At 40.0% G+C, this 22,366-nt stretch overlaps 1 protein-coding gene across 1 annotated transcript in view; it reads right to left on the bottom strand.

Annotated features, from left to right (window-relative positions):
• The window catches only part of PAPPA2 (pappalysin 2), a 280,753-nt gene that overhangs the window by 28,852 nt on the left and 229,535 nt on the right, over nucleotides 1-22,366 (bottom strand). Inside the window, exons 19-20 of the mRNA XM_060009722.1 lie at nucleotides 21,703-21,812; nucleotides 11,514-11,585 (exon numbers count right to left, since the gene is read on the bottom strand). Of these exons, the coding sequence (XP_059865705.1) occupies nucleotides 11,514-11,585; nucleotides 21,703-21,812 (182 nt within the window). The remainder of the gene's footprint in view (nucleotides 1-11,513; nucleotides 11,586-21,702; nucleotides 21,813-22,366) is intronic.

The following is a 22,366-nucleotide window of genomic DNA, read 5'->3' as shown; positions in this document are numbered from 1 at the left end:
GGAGACAGAGAGAGAGAGAGAGAGAGAGAGAGAGAGAGAGAGAGAGAGAGAGAGCGCGATTGCGTCAGAGAGCTCAACCCCCCCCTTCTATATTAGGAAGTCAGTAAATAATTCCATAAATGAAAAAAAAAATCAAGGTTGGCAGTGGAAGCATTATTAAACAGATGATAGGTGTATAGATATATGTAGTTATATATTTATAGATGCAATTTCCAGATGAAATAAAAGGAGTGACGAGGAGAAGCAGAAAAGATGACAGAGTTGTGTCTGCCAAGGGCGGCTGAGGTTAGCCAGAGAGTGGCAGGCACTGCCCGTCCTCCAAGTAAACCCAGAGGTGCTAACTGGCTTTTTAAACTAGGTACATGTACAGTAGTACTTTTATAGAATTAAAGTTAACTTTAAAAAATATTACATGAAAATATGGCTAATGAGGGCAGACCTGAGAGTGAAACCCATTAGTCAGGGGTTGAAATGTGCATCCTTTCTGCTGTGCCTGCTATTTGCGGCAATCTGCAAATAACTGCAATCAGTTTGGGACAGTCACCCTTTTTTTGTCACCATTTCATTATAGGGTTAGTCAGAACATACACACCCACATACGCACATATGTATATAGGCATACATATATACTTCATATACTTTTAAAAAGTAAGTGTAAGAGACTTAGTAGAGTACTTTGCTATCCCTCAGTCACAATCAACAAGTATTTAATAAAATAATTTCACTTAAAGGAATATCTATTTTAGTAGGATAAATTAGAAATGACTCAAATTATATGAACTTTCTGAAAGGGCCTGTCAATATGACGATTTAATAAAGGCATATGCAAATGACCATGAGGGTAAAATGGTAAGCTAGTCAATGCTTTATGGACTTTAAGAACGGTCTCAGTGAACATATTTGAGTCACACTTAGACCGTATTTAAAACGTATTTTAGGAGCACAGTTAGAAATCTTAGTGGAGAAGGGCCTTAGGAGAAGAGGAAAGGGGTAGAGTTACTTACAGATATAATCTGATTATATTTGTTTACTTCTAATTCTTATAATCTCAGCATAATCATTAGGAAGCCAAGTTGAAGAACAGAAGGTAGCATTTCCATAATGCTATTTTTACAGGTGAGTAATATTTCAATTGTCTGCAAAGTTGGGCTAGAAATGAAGAATCAAAAGAACAGAACAATAAGGAAAAGCACAGAGTAAATCAGAAAAAGGGTGTGGTTGGAGGAGAAAAAGGGAAAAACCCATGTCATAAAGAGAATTAACAGAGTGAGAGAGTGGCCCACCCAGGAGGCCGGAGAAGACAAAAGCAGCAAAATGCAGCCTGGTAGAAAGCCCACGGGGATGTCACAGTGTGGTTCCCAGGGAGTCTTAAGCATAAATTCTCATGAATGTTGTTAATCTAGAGGAGGTTTTACAATTTACATGGTTGTGCTTTTAATGTTTTACTTTTTAAAAAAGCAGGGGAAAAAAACACAGTGGTTTCAGCTTTCAGTATGAAAAAACTAGTCCTAATTAACATTTGGAGTCCGATTTTCAGAGATTCCAACTGGAGGATCTAAAGTAGAGCCCTGAACCGAACGGGATTCTGGACAAGCCTAAAGACATACCCAGATTTCCAGGCCAGTGCAGAGACTGCACAAAACTGGCGGTGAAATTCACAAACAAATCTCGGGGGGATTGGAACTCGGCAGCCAGTGAGCCTGGAAGACAGTTCCAACGTAAGTCAATTTTCTTTTTTTTCTCTGGATTTTAGCACGTCTAACACATACTTAGATTTAGATTTGTGAGGACCCACACTATCCCTACCAGAAGTGGAGTAGCTGTTCTCATTACTAGCTGCCAAGCCATTATTATTTCCACCCTAATTAACTTCTTTTCACCCACAGATACTAAAGAACTTGGCAAGAATGTCAAAAGTAAGTCCATATGATCTGTCCTCTGAGAAGCATGGGAAAGAATGATTATAATGTCTGATTTGTAAACAGCTAAAGTGTGGCAAAGAGAGGTTTAATTGTTGGCTATCATTTAAATGACAAAATGTAAATGAAAAGGAAATAAGAGAAGTTAAACAACTTCGCCATCTCAGTGCCCAAAGTGATAAAGTTGGGTTGGAACATTTGGTTTTCTAAATACAGGTATCATAAAAAAAGATTCATTTTTCTCTTTTTAATAAGGAATTTATAAAGACAGACTCAGGTGAGAGGTTTTTTTGAAAAGATCAGTAGAAATTCAATCTGGTCACACTTCAAAGACCAAGTTTGGGGCATTTATTAAAAGAAATCTGTGACTATCTAGTGATGAAAAAGGCATTACTAAAGCACAGTAATAGAGATAAACCTTACAAACAAAAAGGATAAAAGTTTGAGAAAAGAATGGCTGAACAGGTTTCACGGTGAGGCTGAGTGAAATTATATACATTTATATATGACATCTTGTGCTAAAAATCAAGGGGACAAAACCCTAACAGAAATAAAAGCCTTCCTCCAAAAGGGCCACACATCATGCGGAGGCCCATAAAAATCACTTATTTCTCGGGTATTTATCACGTGCAGGCTAACCTGTGACCCTCTCCCACCCCCATCTCTGATCATCACATTCAGATCTGCATGCAGGCATTCTGCACCCAAGTATAAAGCGCGTCTCCTAAAATGGGGCATTTTAGTCTGATTCTAGCTCCTCTCTACTCCTTCTGGGCTCAGAGTCTTGGAAAGAAGAAAAGGTGCAATAAAACCTCGATTTTCATGCCATCATTCCCACCTCATGAATTATGTATCGGCCCTCACATCCTAGAGGTACAGCAGTAAACCCAGGCAGTGCCCATGAGTGATCGAGAAGCACATGTCCCAGACACAGCTAACAGGGCTACCATCTGGAATACAAATAATAAAAGGGAGGCAGAGAGAGGTCCAAGACAACACAGAAGAAAGAATCTAAGGAATGATGGAGCAGATGGAATGAATTAGTGATGGAAGCATTGTTGGTATCAGCTACTAAATGTGTAAAAATAATACAACTGCCCACCTACATTTAAGTAAACGCAGCCACTTCACTAAAGCTAAACTTGTCCCCAACGCCTCCTCACCCCTGTCTTTCCGCTCCCAGTTCCCTCCTGTACAAATTCCTATCAAGGTAGTACTCGTTATAGTCACGACACTTAAAAATATCCCTACTGGTTGCCTTCAGAAAACACAAATATATTTACATTTAAATCCATGGAGTGATAGATTTACAAGGAGTGAGAATACCGAACCATCGTCTGTGTCTGAGACATCAGAAAATATTTAACCATATCAGAGAGAAGACAATACACATCCCTTTAAAATGCTCCAAAGGCTAATATGCCTTGAAACAGTTCCCTTTATAAACTTCTATAAAGTTTAACAGTTCCAGGATATTCTCACACAGATTTACTTTAAATAGTTCATTCAGCTTTTTAAGCCCATTATTTTCTGTCCTGTTGTTATTGGGGGATGCTGACTGTTAACTCTTCTCTATATAAAATGTTTACTACATGAAAATACTTACTACATTAATCTTTATCCTTCTCTTTTAGGCTTAAAGATCCCAATTCTTTTTATTTTTCACCAAAGGTATTATTATCAAGCTTTTGATATTATTTTTGTGACCTGCAACACGTTCTGTGTTTTCTAATGGCTATAGAAGTTGGACCCAGAGAGAACACAGGATCAGATCAATGGTGAGAATAATGATAGGCAATGAAATACTCGGGTTTTCGGTTGGTCTCACTTACACTTATTGGCAGGTAGCTTGTCATTTTAAGAACATAGTCAGGCTACTGTTTACCCACAATGAACCATCATTTAAAAAATTTAACTGTAATTTTAAAACAATTAAGTCTTTTCTGGCTTATAAGAATTTCAGTTTTACCACTGTCTGCCACATATTTTTACCTCTATCCTTGATCTTTCTAATGTTATTCTATTTCAGGTGATTTCTTCATTTATTCAAGAACTATTGGAAGACCTAAATAGACATTTCTCCAAAGAAGACATACAGATGGCCAAGAAACACATGAAAAGATTCTCAACATCACTAATTATTAGAGAAATGCAAATCAAAACTACAATGAGGTATCACCTCACACCAGTCAGAATGGCCATCATCACAAAATCTACAAACAATAAATGCTGGAGAGGGTGTGGAGAAAAGGGAACACTCTTGCACTGCTGGTGGGAATGTAAATTGATACAGCCACTATGGAGAACAGTATGGAGGTTCCTTAAAAAACTAAAAATAGAACTACCATATGACCCAGCAATCCCACTACTGGGCATATACCCAGAGAAAACTATAATTCAAAAAAACCACATGCACCCCAATGTTCATAGCAACACTATTTACAATAGCCAGGACATGGAAACAACCTACATGTCCATCGACAGAGGAATGGATAAAGAAGACGTGGTGTATATATATATATATATATATATATATATATATATATATAATGGAATATTACTCAGCCATTAAAAGGAATGAAATATCGTATAATAACGTATATATGTGGAATCTAGAAAAATGGTATAGATGATCTTAGCTGCAAAGCAGAAATAGAGACAGTGACGTAGAGAACAAATGTATGGACACCAAGGGGGAAAGGGGTGGGGTGGGAGGAATTGGGAGACTGGGACTGACACATATATATTATTGACGCTATGTATAACTGATGGGAACATGCTGTATAGCACAGGGAACTAACCTAGTACACTGTGGTGACATAAATGGGAGGGAAGTCCAAAAGGGAGGGGATATCTGTATGTGTATGGTTGACACATTTTGCTGTGCAGTGGAGGCTAACAGAACATTGTAGAGCAACCATACTCCAATGAAAATTAATTTAAAAGAAAAAGAACCCACTAGATAAATGGTTAACTATTGGTAGATGGAACCTTTTTCTCCAAGATGTGATGTGGATGCTATTGCATACAATTATCTTTGAGTGTATTAATTCATTCCTGCCCAGTGCCTCTCAAAGTGCAGTTGAGGACCACCTACATTAGAAGGACCTGGGGTATTTCTGAAAAAAACAAATTCTTGGACTCCACACAAGACTTGATATGTAAAAATTGGGAGGGAGGGGCAGAACCTAAGAATCTACATTCAAAAAATAAGCACTCCAAGTAATTCTTAAGCACACTTTAAAAACAAAAACAAAAAGAAAAAACTATCAGCAGAGTCCACTGCCCATGTGAAATGAGTAAAGACAGGGTGTGGCCAGAATAAGTCTTGAGTTTTCCACTGGATGGACCATCCCAGTTCAGCACAATCTACAGTAGTGATCCAACATGTGGTCAACTCCTTAGGTGTCTTCTTAAATTAGGGGTATATCGTTTGGACTAGAATGACACACCTGCTAAATTTAAAAAGTGATTTCTCCTTTATCTCTTTGACCAATCATTCTGTCACAAAACATCACACTGAAAAGGAGAGTATATCCCTTATAAATACAGGACTTAGAGAAGTTTGTCCCAGAAGTCTTCCTAGTAGAAAAACCAAGCTTGCAGGCCCACAGGCTTTATTGTTCAACCCCCTTTTCTTTTAAAATGGTACATGCTACATAGCTTTACTTTCAGTCTTCTGTAAGCTCCTTATTCCTTTGAGAACATCAAAATGATTGGACAGGGACTCCAAAGAGTCTTACTAAGCAATTCTTTACCTAATCTTCTTCCAGATCAGCTTGGCCTCTCACTCTCTTAATGTATATGCACCTGCATATGTATTTCCTGCCACTGTCTTAGAATAATAGATAGTGGGAAGAAGCATTAATTTTTCGGTGAGTAACAGAAGTCACTCAGTATGACTGATAAATGAGATTCAATTAATGTTTACTGAACATTCATACAATAGGCGCTTGCTCGTCCTTTATCATGTTCTGACTCTCATATCCACCCTTTCTTAGTCTGAGTTCTCTCTTGCCAGCTAGAACCAGGAGGATGGAAGAAAAACCAAAAGCAGAACTGACCTTGGACTGAAGCCAAGGAAGGACGGTGCCAACAGATTTCCAAAATGCAACCCATCCAGTGAGTAAGAAATCAAAGCTAACCAGTAAAGCCACAAATCTTAACAGAAAGATCAAAATCTATGCAGAAGGCAAAAATCCCCAGAAACAAGGGATATTTCCAGTTATTCCTGAAAAATCAGCATGACTCACATTCTCCCGAGGTATGACCTCTTCAAAGGCTCCCAAACGACACACCCCTGGGTGCATCTCCACAGTTTTCTGAATCAGGTATCTGACGAACAAGTTTAAAGGATAAATTGTATCCACCTGATTTTAAAGCTGAGGAGCTTAAATTCAGAGATGTTAACAGACTTGCCCAAGGAAACATGTACTAAGGGATGGAACTGAGGTTCAAGCCTGCCTCAGGACCCCTGACAGCCTTCCTCTGGCTCCTCTGGGTTGCCCCTGTTGCAAAGCTTTCTGATTCTATGCATGGCAGGGTTGTAATTCTCTCCTTCACCTTCTACTCCTTCCCTACCTTTCCTTCCACTGTGCTGCTCCTCAGAAATCCAATATAATCGTTCTCAATTCGAGACTTTCAAAGTCAAAGGTCTACCTTCAACTCTCTCTCCCTGCCTTTAGAGGGGTAGAAGCAGGTATCATTGAAGAATTAGGTCTGTGTTTTTCAAAGGAATAAAACACATCCTACAACTCAGAAGCTCACAGACTGTAGGAAGGACAGACCTGTCATATAATCTTGAAATAATGTGATAAGTGAGAAGATAGGCATTTACAAGGGTATGTATAAGAATTTATAGGAGAAATAGTAGCATGTTCAGAGAGACTTACTTGAAATACCCAAAAAAATCTTTAAAAGTTTTCTAAATTTTATTGGAAGCCTCAATAACATCAATTAACCATGGCCACCTGCAGTATATAATACTCATAAAGATATAAATTGGGTGTGAGTGGACTCTTTCTTGATTCTTAATATGTACATATTGTTTCAATAAGAGCCCATCCTTACATAGTGATGTATATCGTTCCTTAGGCAATACCACTACGAATATGTTATATTATTTGGCAATTTACATAGCACCTTAACATCAGTTATTTCACTTGACTCTCACAGGAGTTTTGAGAGAAAGCCAGACAGATACAACATATAGCTAAAAGGGTAGACTCAGAATTTGAACCTAATTCTTCTGACATCATTCCACCTCCGTCCTCCTCCACAGCTGCCCCCACGTTTTTTTTTTTTTTTTTGAAAAAGCACAACTCTACAAGAACCTTCAAAATGTTAAAGAGAGAATTATCAGAAACTGTAATCCAAAATGGGGGGCTGCTGACAAGCACAACAAACTTGTAAGAAATACGTGCTCACAGAAAAAGCAGAACCAAAATGTAGGTTGATGGGCACTCAATTTTAATCATCCTACAGGAAGGAAATTAGTCATTTCTATGCAAAAGGAGGCTGGAAGTGTGGTCTTTATTTCCAGCTGCATTCCCTAGAGAACAAGATGTTCTTAGTTTAATGGAACCTAGAACTGTAGACTTTGTTAGAATTAATAAATATGACTTTTTGGAAGGAAGGAAGGAAGGAAGGAAGGAAGGAAGGAAGGAAGGAAGGGAGGGAGGGAGGGAGGGAGGGAGGGAGGGAGGAGGGAGGGAGGAGGGAGGGAGGAGGGAGGGAAGAAGGAAGGAAAAAGAAGATAACACATATGATCTGATGGTATAATGTGTTCATTGACGGAGTGAACGCTCACTTCAATTATCACCCCACAAAATGAGGACAACCCTCCCTGCTACCCGCCCCCCCCCATACTGGGAAAAGAGTGCACTCAATTGGCCAAGCATTGGCAGAATAAGTCTTTGTTTTCTACACAGTTATCATTGACTATTTGTGTGCTTGTCTATAATTTTAATGGGCACAGGTCTGGGATAAGGTTAACAATTAGGAAACTAATGCAATAGCCCAGGTGAGAGCTGTTGAGGCCCCAGTGAGGGCAACAGGAGGAATGAGTAGAGCTCCTCATGACCGATTAGATTCAGCAGCTGTCTCCAAGTGATTTGCAAATTGTGGAGCTCAGAGGGTCTCCAGGGAATGGTCTGTTCCCCTTTCTTCCTTTGTTCTTTCCCTTTTCCCATCTTCAGAGTTTGCATCTAACCACGTTGAGGCCACCCAGCAGCTCTGCCCTGCCTTCTGCTGCACTCATTCAGTAAGCATTCATAGAGTGGTTAATAGTGCATAACTACCCTATAAGCATCTACTATGGACCCGGAATGGCATGATGCTTAAACATTTATGTCCATTATCACATTAATCCCTCATCACAACTCATTAAAATGGCTGTGTTGCCCCCACTTCCCAATACAGATTAAGACACAAAGGCTTACACCACTCAGCTGACCCAGGATTTGAACCTGTATTTGTTTAACTTCAGAACTTCTCCACCAACCAAATTACCACTCCCTGCCTGTTTGCAAATTACAAAAGAAACAGAAAATACAAGGAGTGTCTGGGTCGAGAAGGTGAAACACAAGAATCAACTAGAAATATAGAATTTAAGGCATGAACAGGTTTGGACTCCAGATACGTGGTACATGCGTGCTCCTGAGAAAATGGGAGCGTAAGTGACCACGAGAAGATGGCATTATTTACATAAGATGTTTCAGAGGGAACCTTCAGTGCTGCCTCTTAAAGAAAAGTGAGAGGCATAGCTAGTGGAGAATTGAAGGCTAAAACTCTGTGGCCAAGGGGATAGGACACAAACAGAGGTGCAGAAGTGACACAACACAGGCGTGAAGTGGGACAGTGAGGGGATTGGTTCAATGCCTCGGCGTACTGAGACCAATAAAGAATGATGTACTTCACTCTTATGAGGTTGAATGTCTTAAGGGGACATCTTAGAATTCAATTCGCTATTGGAAAGCCAAAAAAGAAAACCCTTTTTAGACACGGGGGTACAAAGTATCAGATTTCTGTGCCACACGTTTTAAAACTTGCTCTCACCCACCTAACCCTCTTCGGTTCATCTTGCATCCAGGTCTGTTTTCTCTCCGTCTGTCTCTGACACTCTTTGGTTCTCCCTAATATATTTAGCTGACTTTTTTCCAGTAAAGAACTAAGTGTCTGCCAAGTTGCCCCTAGAACAGGCCAGTTTCAGCCGCTCTTGTCCTTTCTTTTCCATCCTCGCCCTCCCTCTCTGCATTTCTTACTACTTATTCCTTCAGAATTGTTTCTACTTCTCCCCATGCGCCCCACTCTGCACAATTCCTTTTCCCTTTCTACGGGTATTGATTCTTCTTCTTTGTTCCTCCCGTCCACCCCTCTAAGGTTTTTTTTTCTCTTCCTAGCCTTTGCTGGGAAACAGGAAGCAAAATCATGTCCTGTCAGATCTTGTCCTACCCAGAGAGTCTCGGGAAATACTGTAGAATAATCAGAATGTGAATGAATAATGTAGGCTAAAATGATTCCTAGACAAAGAAGCTTCAAATTAGAGATGCATAGTCTAGGAACCTTCTTGTCTGCTCCCATAGTGACCAGAACGGTGGTTTGCAAACTTAAGCCGTCTTCAGAATCTCCTGGAGCCCTTGTTAAAACACAGATGGCTGATCCCCACCCCCAGAGTCTCTGATTCAGTAAGTCTGGGATGGGGCCTGAGAATGTGCATTTTTAACAGGTTCCCAGGTGATGCCACTTGTTCTGGTCCAGGGGCCATGCTTTGAGAAGCCCTGGAGTGTGGGTACCAACAGGTGTGTGGCAGTCAAGCCTCAGCTGTGTGTGATAGCAGCTGGGCAGAGGGGTCATAAGAGGGAATGAAGGTTTGTTCCTTGTCACGCCAACAAAGGGGCTGAAAGAAGCCTGGGAAGCTCTGGATAAGGGATCCAGAGCACGTGCTGGGGTGTAGCACAGAGGGAGGACAAATGGGGAAAGCTCTGTGTTGTAACCTCCTGGGAAACACCGAAGCCAGCTCCAAGCCCTGCCATCCACCCTCCCTCTTGCGATCATGCCTGGAAGCCACAGAAGGGAATTCTCAGGATCCCTTTGATCTCGCCAAAGTTCTCGAATCCTCTGTCTGTTTATCTCCTTCCTTCCCTGGCCTCCTCGTCCCCCTTGCTACCCCCTGCCCAGTGGATGAGTCACTCACTCCCCTCCCCACCCCACTGCCATCTGTTTTTCTAATGATGGCAGAAGATGAGCTGTTTTGTTGGCCCACACCATAACAAAGCACACTCCATGCTAGCATTTTTCCTGATGCACTCTCAGGATGCTATTTTATTGGTATCATTTCCCCACCCAGTTTTCCCTTTGTCTGAAACCCCACAATTTTCCCCTCTTTGGCCTCATGTAGATCCCAGTTTCCCAGAATTAGAGACAAGAAACAGGGATACAGGAGAATCCAGGGACTAACAGGCATGTGGGTTGGGTGTGTATGTGGGGGGAGGGTGCTGGAAGTCAAGGGCAAGTTAAACAGCTCTCTCTAGCGCACTAGGCACAGCCAGAATTATTGAGCATTGCTGCTAAGTGGCTTAATTACTTCCAGTGAAAGACTTTGATGACAAAGCCTAACTCTAGCCTGAGACTACAGTATTTGTATCTGCTACTGGCTATTCCCAGGGTGAGAGGGCTTAAATGGTGTGTGTGTGTGTGTGTGTGTGTGTGTGTAATATCTCCCATGTCAGGATTCCTGGGTCAATCTCCCTCAGCAAGGCTCTGCCTCATTCTTGACTCTTTCTTGCAAAAACTCCTCTTAATCTAGTGAAGGAATTCACATCCCCCTGAGTCCCCCACTGCTAGGGGAATGCCTTGTGTGAGAAGTAAACAGGATTCCTTGAGGCAGTAAAGGTCTAGTTTGGGTTAATCAACAGTGGACTACAGGACCTCCTCAGAGGTAGGAAACAGAGATGCCTGCATGACCCAGGCAGTTGATGTCAATGAGAGAAGCCCAGTAGGTGAGCAGCTAATTGTGCCCACGGTTGTCAGATATTCTTGTTTTTTTTTGCACAAAGAGTTTTATATTTATTTTTACTTGGGGGGGGGTGTGTGTGTGTGTGTGTGTGTGTGTGTGTGTGTGTGTGTGTGTGTGTGTGTGTGTGTGTGTGTGTGTAAAGTTACATACACACATATGAATTTTACGTGAAAATCCCAATTTTCAAGCATTAGCAACCAAAACAAAATTGTTTTTAGACACTGAGCTGGCCAAACCCCTGTCTGTGGGCCACTGATCTGCAAAACTCTGATCTAACTAAACTCCAGTGAGGCCCGGTTAGAGAATCCCCAAACCATAAATAATTCTGACTTGCTTTTAACTTTTATTAAGTCATTTAAAATGGAACCCTGGAGATTTTGTTAAAATTAAAAAAAAAAAGGCAACATCAGAAATCCTAGTATCTGTAATTTGGGGATTGTGGAGCTAAATTGAAGAGATTACACGAAGGACATAGGATCTGGGAAAGGGCAGATACTGAAGCAGAAGGACGCAAGTCTCCATAAGGTGAGCAGAACAGAGAGCTCTGGTCTGCGTCTGGGGGAGGGGAGGTGGCTTACCTCACACGACTGGATGCAGTGGATCAGGAGGGGGTCTGGGTGCCACTGACGCCGCCCGGTGCACACGATGCTCTGAAGGGGAAGACGGAAAGAACAGAAAACAAAAGCAAAGACACCTCGTCAGTGAGAGAAGGGGCAAATCCTGAGCTTACCCCACTAGCCCAACCCCTTCCCTGAGGAGCAAGCCCCAGCTGTGCTTCATGAAGAGGTCCTAGGCCATAGTCTGGTCTTTCCCGTGGAACTGCTAATTCTGCCAGGTGAAGCCAAGGGGGAATCTCTTAATGGAGGGAATCTTTCATTCTCTTCATCATCTTCACCCCCCATGAGCTATCAAATCCAGAATGGTGTAGGTGTGGTTAAAAACAGCATCCTCAATACTAAAATGACTTTAATTTGGCTCTAGGCATACTATTGGTTCCATTTGTTTTGAAATTTTAAATAAAGTTACAAGAAATTGTGAGATGGCTTGTGTTCATCAGGGAAGACCATGGAGTTTTAAAGGCTGAGAAATAGAGCTTCATAAGAGTCTTGAACTAAAAATGGATCTCAGGAATCCTAGATGACAAGATGTGAGTGCCCAAGCAAGGAGTGGGGGCCAAACTGCACTCTCTGCAACTCCTGTTAGCACCATTTATGCCCTCCTTGTGGGAAATAAAAGAGGGTCTACGCACTGGACAAATAGGCTTAATGTGAAACCACCAGGACTCAAAATGGCACCAACATTAAGATGGTGAGAGTGTGAAAATGTGTCTGTGTTAAAACACTGGTGACCTTCTCTGACCATTGACCAGGGCCCAATGACCATTTCCTGATGTGCCTTTAAACAAGTAGTCATCTACTCTTTATGAATAATAATAACTCATTTTCATGGAGTTTTTTTTCTTTTAATTTTTGTATTTAAAGATTTCAAAAGATACACTTCAGGAAAAGAGAAAGTCCCAAAAGATGTTTCAAAGAGAAAAAGAAGTTCTCTTTATAACCTGCTACCAATCCACCCATTTGTGGACTTTCATACTCACATTTTAAATTCAGTACAATAGAAATTCAGGGAAACCAGAAGAAAAATGATGCATTGTGAGATATGAGTTTTACATAAAACAGCACTCCAGTAATTGAAAATTATACATTCTAGAATGCTAAGACTGTACAATGATCAGATTGGAGACATTTGCATATATTAAGCTGTAGGTATATGAGTATATACCTCAGAGTCAGTTATGCAAATGCGCATCTGCAGTATTTTTCTGGAGTTACATTACTATAAACTAAAAGTCCTCCTTCACAGTTTCCCTAAAGAGGCAATAAATACTGTAAACCCTAAAAAATTTTTTTGATATTCAAAACTCTATACTGTAATAATGTAGAAGGCGACTTTGCTTAAATTATCATTGCAAAGACACAGACCTACTAGAGAATGGACTTGAGGATATGGGGAGGGGGAAGGGTAAGCTGGGACAAAGTGAGAGAGTGGCATGGACACATATACACTACCAAACGTAAAATAGATAGCTAGTGGGAAGCAGCCGCATAGCACAAGCAGATCAGCTCCATGCTTTGTGACCACCTAGAGGGATAGGATAGGGAGGGTGGGAGGGAGGGAGGGAGACGCAAGAGGGAAGAGATATGGGAACATATGTATATGTATAACTGATTCACTTTGTTATAAAGCAGAAACTAGCACACTATTGTAAAGCAATTATACTCCAATAAAGGTGTAAAAAATAAATAAATAAAAATATCATTGCGCTAAAAAAGAAAAAAAGAATTATCAAATATATACAGTCATTCCTTGATACCCACAGGGGGTTGGTTCCAGGACCCCCGCGGATGCCAAAATCCAAGGCTCCTCAATCCCTTATATAAAATGACATACTATTTGCATATAACATCCTATTTATACTTTAAATCATCTCTAGATTACTTATAATACCTAATACAATGTAAAAGCTATGGAGATGGCTGTAAATACAATGTAAATGCTATGGAAATAGTTGCCTGAAAGCAGCAAATTCAGCTTTTTGGAACTTTCTGGATTTTTCTTTTTTTTCTGAATGTTTTGTTACCAGATAATGGTAATGGCAAAATGCAGTAATTTGAACGCTTGAAATGCAAATACATGGCAACTTTATTCCTTCTCATGCACTGAATCCACTAAGGGCCCCCAGTCCCCACCCTAGTCAGTCAGTCATTCAATTCAGACTAAATGTAGCACTCACTACGACCCAGTTTCCTCAGGGAGCAAGAGGGATCTGAAGATCCACCAGTCCTGTCACTGCCCTCAAAGAACTCAAAGTCTATGGGGGGAGGTAGCTGGAAGTACATCAATTCCTCCACATGAAGGGGAACTTAGCCTCAGCACCCTCACATGACGACCACAGCCAGAACTTGCCAGAACACTCTGAACTGACTGGATCAGTTTCCCTTATGCCCTTCATACCTTCTACTCCATCCACCACCTTTCTACATGCAGGAGTGTTGATCTTCTAATACTTGAGAAATTCTAAAAATACATTGCAAAGGAAAAAAGCAAACAAAAGAAAAAAAACCTAAAAGAAAGAAAGAAAGAAAAAGAGTCTGTCTGTATTTACTTTTAAATCTTTTTCTCCAGTGCTCTTTTTTTTAACCACAGACGCTTTTGGTTTTCTTTTGTGACCATCTCTCCAGATTAATGTTCTGTGGAACTCACTTTAGGAAATGCTACTCAATAGTTATCTGATGGAAACAATACATGTGCATTTTTTTTCACATAACAGCTTCTTCATTTTGCTCTGCTGAAGCAAATTGCAATTACCATTTATTGTGAAATTTGTGATAGCTCTCTTTCCAGTCTTTTTTTCATCACTGTTCCATTTGTAGTACCAGCCTCTACATCTCTACTCTGCATCAGTAGTGGGCCTCCATTTTATTTTATATATATATATATTTTTAACATCTTTATTGGAGTATAATTGCTTTACAATGGTGTGTTAGTTTCTGCTTTATAACAAAGTGAATCCGCTATACATATACATCCTCCAGTGCTCTTTTCTCTTATTATTTCCAATTTATTTTTTACACCTTTGTTGTTTTTTTTGTGGATGCACCATGTAGCTTGTGGGATCTCAGTTCCCCAACCAGGGATTGAATCTGGGCCACAAGCCCAGAATCCTAACCACTAGGCCACCAGGGAACTCCCCTACATCTTTGTATTTTTATGTAATTTAATTTTATTATTATGTGATACATGTTCACAGTATAAAATCTAAAAAGCATAAAAGGATACACAACTACTCAATTAAAAGGATACACAACTACTCCCCAACTACTCAATTTCCTGCATACTATTTTTAGTTCTTTTTTATGTCATTACAGATAGTCTATGAACATACATACATATATAAAATTATTTATTTCCTCACACAAAGTATGAAATACTATAATTTTATTTAGTGCTTTAGTTTATTGTTGTGTGACTGTCTAACTTTATTTTACTTCATAGTATTTCTTGGTGTTCTGTTCATTTGATGGTATACAGATTGCTGCATTCTATTGACTGCATATTATTCCATTTCATGGATGTACCTTAATTTACTTAATCAGACCCATATTAATGGATATTCAAGTCATTTTCAGTCTTTTGCTCTAACAAACAAAGCTTATGTATAAATCATTTCATACATGTGCAACTACATCTGTTCAATAAGCTCATGATAGTGGGATTGGCAATACCCATCTCAATGAATTTTTTAATATTCTATAATTCAGTCTTAAGACTAATTCAGACTGGCAACCTCCTTGATCTCTGTACAGATTACAAAAGTTTCTGGTAACTGTGTCATATACCTTCCTAGACTGCAAAATCCTTGGGAATAGGGACTGTCTCCGACTCACACATCTTATTTCAGTGACTTAGAGAGAGACAACGTTCAACAAGTACTTGTCAACCGTTAAATAGGTTGTTGTACCTTTAGGTTTCTTCTTTATCTTCTGGCCTATGAAAGTCACTCATCTCATATGAAAAGATCTGCATATAGAATTAATTGAATAACTACTTACTGATCAAAATTGGAGGAAAATTTTAAATGTTTTTCAGATCCTACATTTTATGGGCACATTTGTGGTAGTGAGGTGAAAGAGGAAAGTGAAATGGGAGGAAAACTAGTGAGAAGTTGGCATAGAAGGGCTAGCTCCTGGTGAGGTGTGTTAAATTAATTAAACAAGGAGGCCATTACACTGAGGTGGCTCTAATGCCACGGTGGCCGGTGGAAGCAAAGCAGAATCTAAGCCTGTCAATGTCTCAAGGTTATGAAATTGAAACCAAAGGGCAATCAATCATGAACAACCAACTTGGCTTTAAGCTATAACCAATCAATAATGTCCTTACTTTGCTTCTGCCTTTTCTCTATAATCAAGTCTCTCCCCAGCTGCTGTTGGTGGAGTACTCCTAAACCCAGTATGGCACTACCCGATTTGAATTGTTTTTTGCTCAGATAAACTCTTAAAATATTTAATATGCCTCAGTTTATCGTTTAACAGTTCAATATGATTTTCTTATTTTCTGGAATGTTTTTGACAAATTATAATCCTATATATTACATTTGAAAAGCTATAGAGAATAATTGAAAAAACAACCTTATATCCTCTGCCCAGCTTTATCAAATCATAACACTTTGTTTTATCTGCTTCCAGAGTCTGTCACTAGAGATTCAATTAATGTCCCTTGTATATGTCCCTCCAACATCATTCTCCTTCCATCCTCCCTATTAATAACAACTATTCTGAATTTTAAAATTATTATTTCTATACATTTGTATATAATTGTAACTATAGTTGTTATACTATTAGCAAGCCACTTCTCAGATGAATCAATTGTGAAAACTAAGGGCCAAAGATTTGTTTTAAACTTTTCAAGAAGAAAAAGTTCATGAGAAAACCAGTTTAAAGATTTCCTCTTGGTTGGACTGTTTTAAAATTTTTTAAAAAACAAGGGAAAAAAGAGAAGAAAGGAAGAACAAAGGGAGAGCAGAGGTGGGAAAGGAGAAGATGGGGTGGGGGAGAAAGGAGTGGGGAGAAGGAGAGGGGGAGAGAGAGAGAGAGAAGGGAGGGAGGAAAGAGGGAAAGAAAACCAGTTAAGGGTTATTAGGATGGTCATAGGGCTGTATGAAGGCTGTTGCCTGGTTAAATGTGTTGTTAAAGGTCACAAGACTGATGGTTAGCCAACATTAAGGTCTAATACAAAATTGCTCAATTGTTTTTTTATCAGGAATAGTTACTTGACAGAATGGGCTACTAATCACATCAGATCACAAAGTTCTGCTCCTTGCCCAGGTTTGTGATGATCTCCTTATTACCATATATGTATGCAGCCCTAAATAAGATACAGCACTATTTTGCATATTTATTTGGACCATAGTACATTACCCTGCAATATACTTTGTGGTTATTCTTCCCCCATCCTCCAAGACACTCTTGTCTACTCTTCTCTAGAGAAGAGGGAATTGATGCCTGAGACTTACTCAAGCAGAGAGGGAACAATGCCACGTTTTAAACAGATGAAAAAGAAGATTTTTTCATGACTCATGTCTGAGGGATTTGTTCTCCCGTGATGTGTGGCAAGCGTCATTGGAGCTGTTACACACAATTGCACCCATCAAGAGGACACTGGGGGTGGGGGGAGGGGGAGGATTAGGAGATGAGGGGACAGACTGGAGGGTGAGATCAGATAGTGGGAAACTGTGGCTATTATCTTCTTTTTTTCCTCCTGCTTTTCTCTTCCTCTTAAAACATTTTGGTTATATTTAAGGAATTATTAATCCTTTGGGGACCAACTTGGGAAAACAAAGTCAGAAATTATAAGGTTTGTTTTGACTGAGCCATTCTGTTGAAGAGCTGGGGAGTTGAGAGAGGGATTCCATGCAGTGTTGAGAACTTTGCAAACCTAACGTGTGTAGCCACAGGAAAATCTCATTAATTTGGACCTCACTAATTCCTAATTAGGATATACTAAAAAAAAAAAGGAAAAAAGGATTATGCAATCTGGGAAAACTGAATTTATGAAGCAGACTAATAGGGAAATGAGATGTTATGATGGATACTTTTGTATTTCAGAAAGAAACATTTTCAAATACAGTTTAGAAAAACTCGTTTACATGCAAACAACTGCCTTATTATGTGCAAAAAAAAAAAAATCTCTCCATGAAATCTGGTTCTCAAAAGACCACTTCTTTATAAGGTAAGTCAAAATGTCAATTTTCCTATTTTAAACAGGAAAGTCACAAGATATAATAAAACATTCTCTAGACACAATGGTTAAGGACAATAATAAAAAATCAACCTTACATAGGCTTTCTGGAAAAATCCAAAGGTTTGCCATGAGAAATGGCTCTGTGGAGGTGGGAGGCACTGTCTTCTTCGAGCTCTTTGGTTTCACACAGCAACCTCGCTCTGAGCAATGGGTGAAATGAATCATGCATTGAGGAAGACATAATTCCTACCCCCAAGACTCTTACAGTTTGGTGTTAGAATGACAGAAAAAAGGAAGAAAAGTGGAAAATGAAGAAGAGGAAAAGCAGGGATAAGAAAAACACTAAATGCTCTCAGCGGAAGTCCATGGGGAGCTCTTCCTACACCCTCAGCTCAGACCCTCTAGATATGAGCAATGGTACTGATTGGGCAGTTGGCTGTCTCCTGTCTGTCCCAGCTGCCAGTTTCCACTGCTCAGTCACCCTGACTAGCAGGGATTTATTTGACAGCCAAGAAGCCCTTTTGTTTGGCATCCTCTCTTTTGCAGGGGTATGTCTCTACTGATGCCATCACCATAGAAAGGTCTAAATCCCTGGGTGCAGTAGGTGAAGGAGGAAAACGCCATTACAACAACAAAGGCCCAGAAAGTCCATTTGGGAATTTCAAATCCTTACTTCATGTTTCCTACAGCCAGCATGCTCTTGAAACATTTAGAAATAATAGTATACATTCATCCTTACTCTCTTCTCAGTCTCATAACCAGAGCCGTTAGAAATTGCTTCTTCAGTCAGAGGTGTCCAATAGGAAGCACTGAATGGCCATTAATTGTCTTCCCAGCCCCATGTGCAAAAGGCACAGAAAAAACAAATGACCTACACACCTCTATCTACACACACTAACAAGCAAAGCGAAAAACTTATAGAACAATATTTTTCTTTCTTATAGATAGCAGGTGATATCTTTTCAGAGAGGCTGGAAATTTCCAAAGGTAAGATTTGTACTAAGTGAACTTAAATTCCATTTTTACATAATTCAGAACTCTGTGCTAGAAACTGTGCAAGACATTGCAAAAGTGTTATTTTGAATTTTTATAGCAACACTTCAAGATAGATAATACCATCCTCATTCTTGCTGATGAGCAGACAGAGGCTCCAACGGGTAAGTCATATAGTATTTGAACCCAGGAGGACCTCACTCTTCTTTTGACAATTGCCACTTTGAGTTGTTTTTCATCAAAACCCCAGACTACCTAAATCCTCAGAAATTCTTCCTTTAATGGAAAGTATATTCTTCTAGGAGTCACGTATCATGTTCAGGAATAAAAACCAGTAGAACCCCCAGAGACAGGCACATAAATGTTATAGGAACCTAAAACGTATACTTGATCGTTCTTTAAAAACAAACTCTTTCACAACAAGGAAAAGCAGTATTATAGGGAAATATCGCTCTCAATTATTTTTGTTAGACTTCACGGGGAGGGAAGGGACATGTGGGAATGAGGAGGTTCTCATAGTTAGGGCAAGTGACTTGTTTTCTATTTGATAGGCAAACTAACCTAAACATACACCAGGGGGAAAAAAGACTACAGCCAACAGGGTGATTCAGGGGAAATGACTGAACTTGGAGTCAGAAAAGTTGGCTGCACTGCTCTCTCCATTTCTTGAAAGCTGTGCAACCTTGAACAGATAACCCGACAACATCTAATTTGTCAGTAAAATAAGGATAATAAAATCTTCCTTTCTTAGTTTATTGGTTTGTGAGAAGATTCAAATGAAATTTTAAATTTCCAAAATATATATATTATGTATATATACACAACTTTGAAAGCAATAAAGCGTTATCCAAATGTAAGATATCATTTTTATTACAAAGAATGAAGTCATTGGAAGCAGACTAGAGAAAATGATGCAATTTAATCCATTGCTCTGTAGTCTTGCCAGATACCAGGTATTTGAAGTATGGGAGATAGCAAGGGTTTACATGAAATAGGAGATCATCATTTACTAAACAAATGAGCCAGGCTCCAAATAGGTGTACTTGTACTTAAAATATTTATGTTGCCAGTATTTTAATAGCAGTGTTTCGCAAAGCATTACAGTGGAATTACCTGGGGTGCTTGTTAAAAAATGCACACCCCAAGGCATTGGCAGTCTCTCTAAAGGGGGGAACCCAAGTCTGCTCCCTTTACAAACTGCCCAAGTGATTCTGAAGAACACCAAAACTTAAGATTGAGTACAATATGGAACATCCTTCAAGATAAATCAATGTAAGTTACAAGGTTTTTACTCAAAGAAGACTTTCATTTAATACAACTGTTTTGGTGTATAAGGCATTTCTCCTTTTTTGTGAGGACAAGCTTAGATTTCCCGCCCCTCAAGAGCCACTGAGTGCCACAAAATGGGAACATCTATGGTTGGGGCATAATCTCATCTCTGAGGACCTGGGTACATAAGGGCAATAACCTCATCATTATTTCCTTTGCTTCCACTGACTTCTTTTTCTTGACTAGACCATAGTCATGATAAATGCAGTGATACAAATGATAACATTTGGTGTTTAGTTTAAGAAGAAAATAAATTCTGCGTTTTCTTTCTGGGGTGGGCAACTTGAAATTGACAAGGACATAATTATACATAGCAGTATGAAGTTGCAGCAAGTGCTCCCAGTTTGAGGAGAAAATATATATTTATTTTCAAAGTAGAAAATGATGCTATAAAAATTTCTTTGCTTACTCAACCAACATTCATAAGACACCTACAATTTGCCCAGCATGAAAAAGGAACTAGGAATGTAAACATGAACAAAATGCTATGGAATAGAGGTAAATAAATAATAATGACTCCCCCGAAGGATGGTTGAGAAAGGGGAGGTAGTCAAAGGAGGCCTTCCTGACATTTGAGTAAAATTTTGAAGGAAGCAAAGGAGCAAGACATGAAGACACCCAGGAGAAGAGCATTCTAGGCAGAGGGAGCCACGGGGCAAAAGTCCTGAGGTGGGAGTGTGCCTGTTCAAGAATTAGCCAGGAGCCACTGTGGCAAGATTAGAGTAAGCCAAGGAAAGCATATGGGAGAGAAAGTCAGGAAGGTAAAGGTGGTCAAAGGAGGCCGTGGAACTGAGAACCCAGGATCCAGTGTGTGCGTGTTGAAATCAGTAAGAGTTATGCCAGGAATATCAGGTAAAGTGACTGTGAGCCAGGAGCTAAAGTGGTTAAAAAATCAGGGAAGGGAGTGAACTGAGGGTCAGAAGATGACAGCTGCACTGAGGGTGGTGAGTGCTTTATTCTGTTGGCATTAGATTCAAATGTGGGTGATTTCAGGGAGGAGGCAGGGAGAAGAGTTTGGAAGTGGCATTGAGGAGACAGGAGGACATCTGCTCCTCTCCCAGGCCTGGAGACAGGAGGGGTGTGAGAGAGAAAGTAGGAACCAGTGGACCCTGCAGGGAGGCAGAATCCTCAGGGTTTCAAATGAGGATGAAAACGAATGGAAAGCTCAGAGATGTGATGGATCTCGTTCATGACTGACTTTGAGTATCAGAGGGTCCAGAGAGGATCTGGGGGTTTAGAGAGAGTGGGAAATGGAGGCAGGAAAGGTAACTTTCCTTAGTTCCTCTAGTTATTCTCTCCCTGTTTTCAGTTTTATTTTCATCTTTTCTAATTTATCTTCCTATTTTTTTTATTAGTGGTAATTTTCTCTTTCAATTTCCTTCCTGTATTATCATTCTTTATGTCTCTGAGTCTTCCTTCTATATTATCTTTTAAACTTTCCTTTGGATATTGGTCATCTTTTTTCTCAAGCGTTTCTCTTTTTTCTTCTTGATTTTCAATCCTTCTCTCTAGGAATGATCCATGCGGTTGTTTGCTCTAAGGATGCTTTGAAAGCCTCTGAAATTACTCCAGGGAATGTGCTGCCGGTTGAGAACTGTTCAGCAGTCTTACATCCTCGGCACATAAAAATGATCCTTTCCTCACCTGGACTTTGACAGGTTCCATCCAGTGCTCCAGAGTGTCAGCAGTGACGTTCTCAGGAAGGATTACAGGATCGCTAGGGGGGATTATACACGACGGGGAACACACTGCACCTGAAGGAACAGAAATTTACAAAAGAGACTTGAACTTCCCACATCTCAGTCTTTTACATCTTGGAATCATTAGCTTTGATTTTTCTTTTTTATTTATTTATTTTTTTCTTTTCTGCTCACTTCTTTTCTAAATAAATAAATAAATAAATTTGTTTATATATTTGGCTGTGCTGGGTCTTCGTTGCTGCACACGGGCTTTCTCTAGCCCCCAGCGAGCGGGGGCTACTCTTCATTGTGGTGCTCAGGCTTCTCATTGCGGTGGTTTCTCTTGCTGTGGAGCACGGGCTCTAGGCGCGTGGGCTTCAGCAGTTGTGGCTCGCGGGCTCTAGAGCGCAGGCTCAGTAGTTGTGGCGCACGGGCTTTGTTGCTCCGCGGCATGTGGGATCTTCCCAGACCAGGGCTCGAACCCATGTCCCCTGCATTGGCAGGCGGATTCTTAACCACTGTGCCACCAGGGAAGTACAAAAACAATTGCTTTCTACGTTGTAGGTCACCTCATTAACATGGTCATAGGCAGGGTCGATACTCATCTACTGTGTACCTGTAGGGATATT

This window comes from Delphinus delphis, chromosome 1, assembly GCF_949987515.2.
Source record: "Delphinus delphis chromosome 1, mDelDel1.2, whole genome shotgun sequence".
NCBI lineage: Eukaryota > Metazoa > Chordata > Mammalia > Artiodactyla > Delphinidae > Delphinus > Delphinus delphis.
The sequence above is the reverse complement of the archived record's forward strand: the minus strand, read 5'-3'. Positions and strand labels throughout refer to the sequence as shown.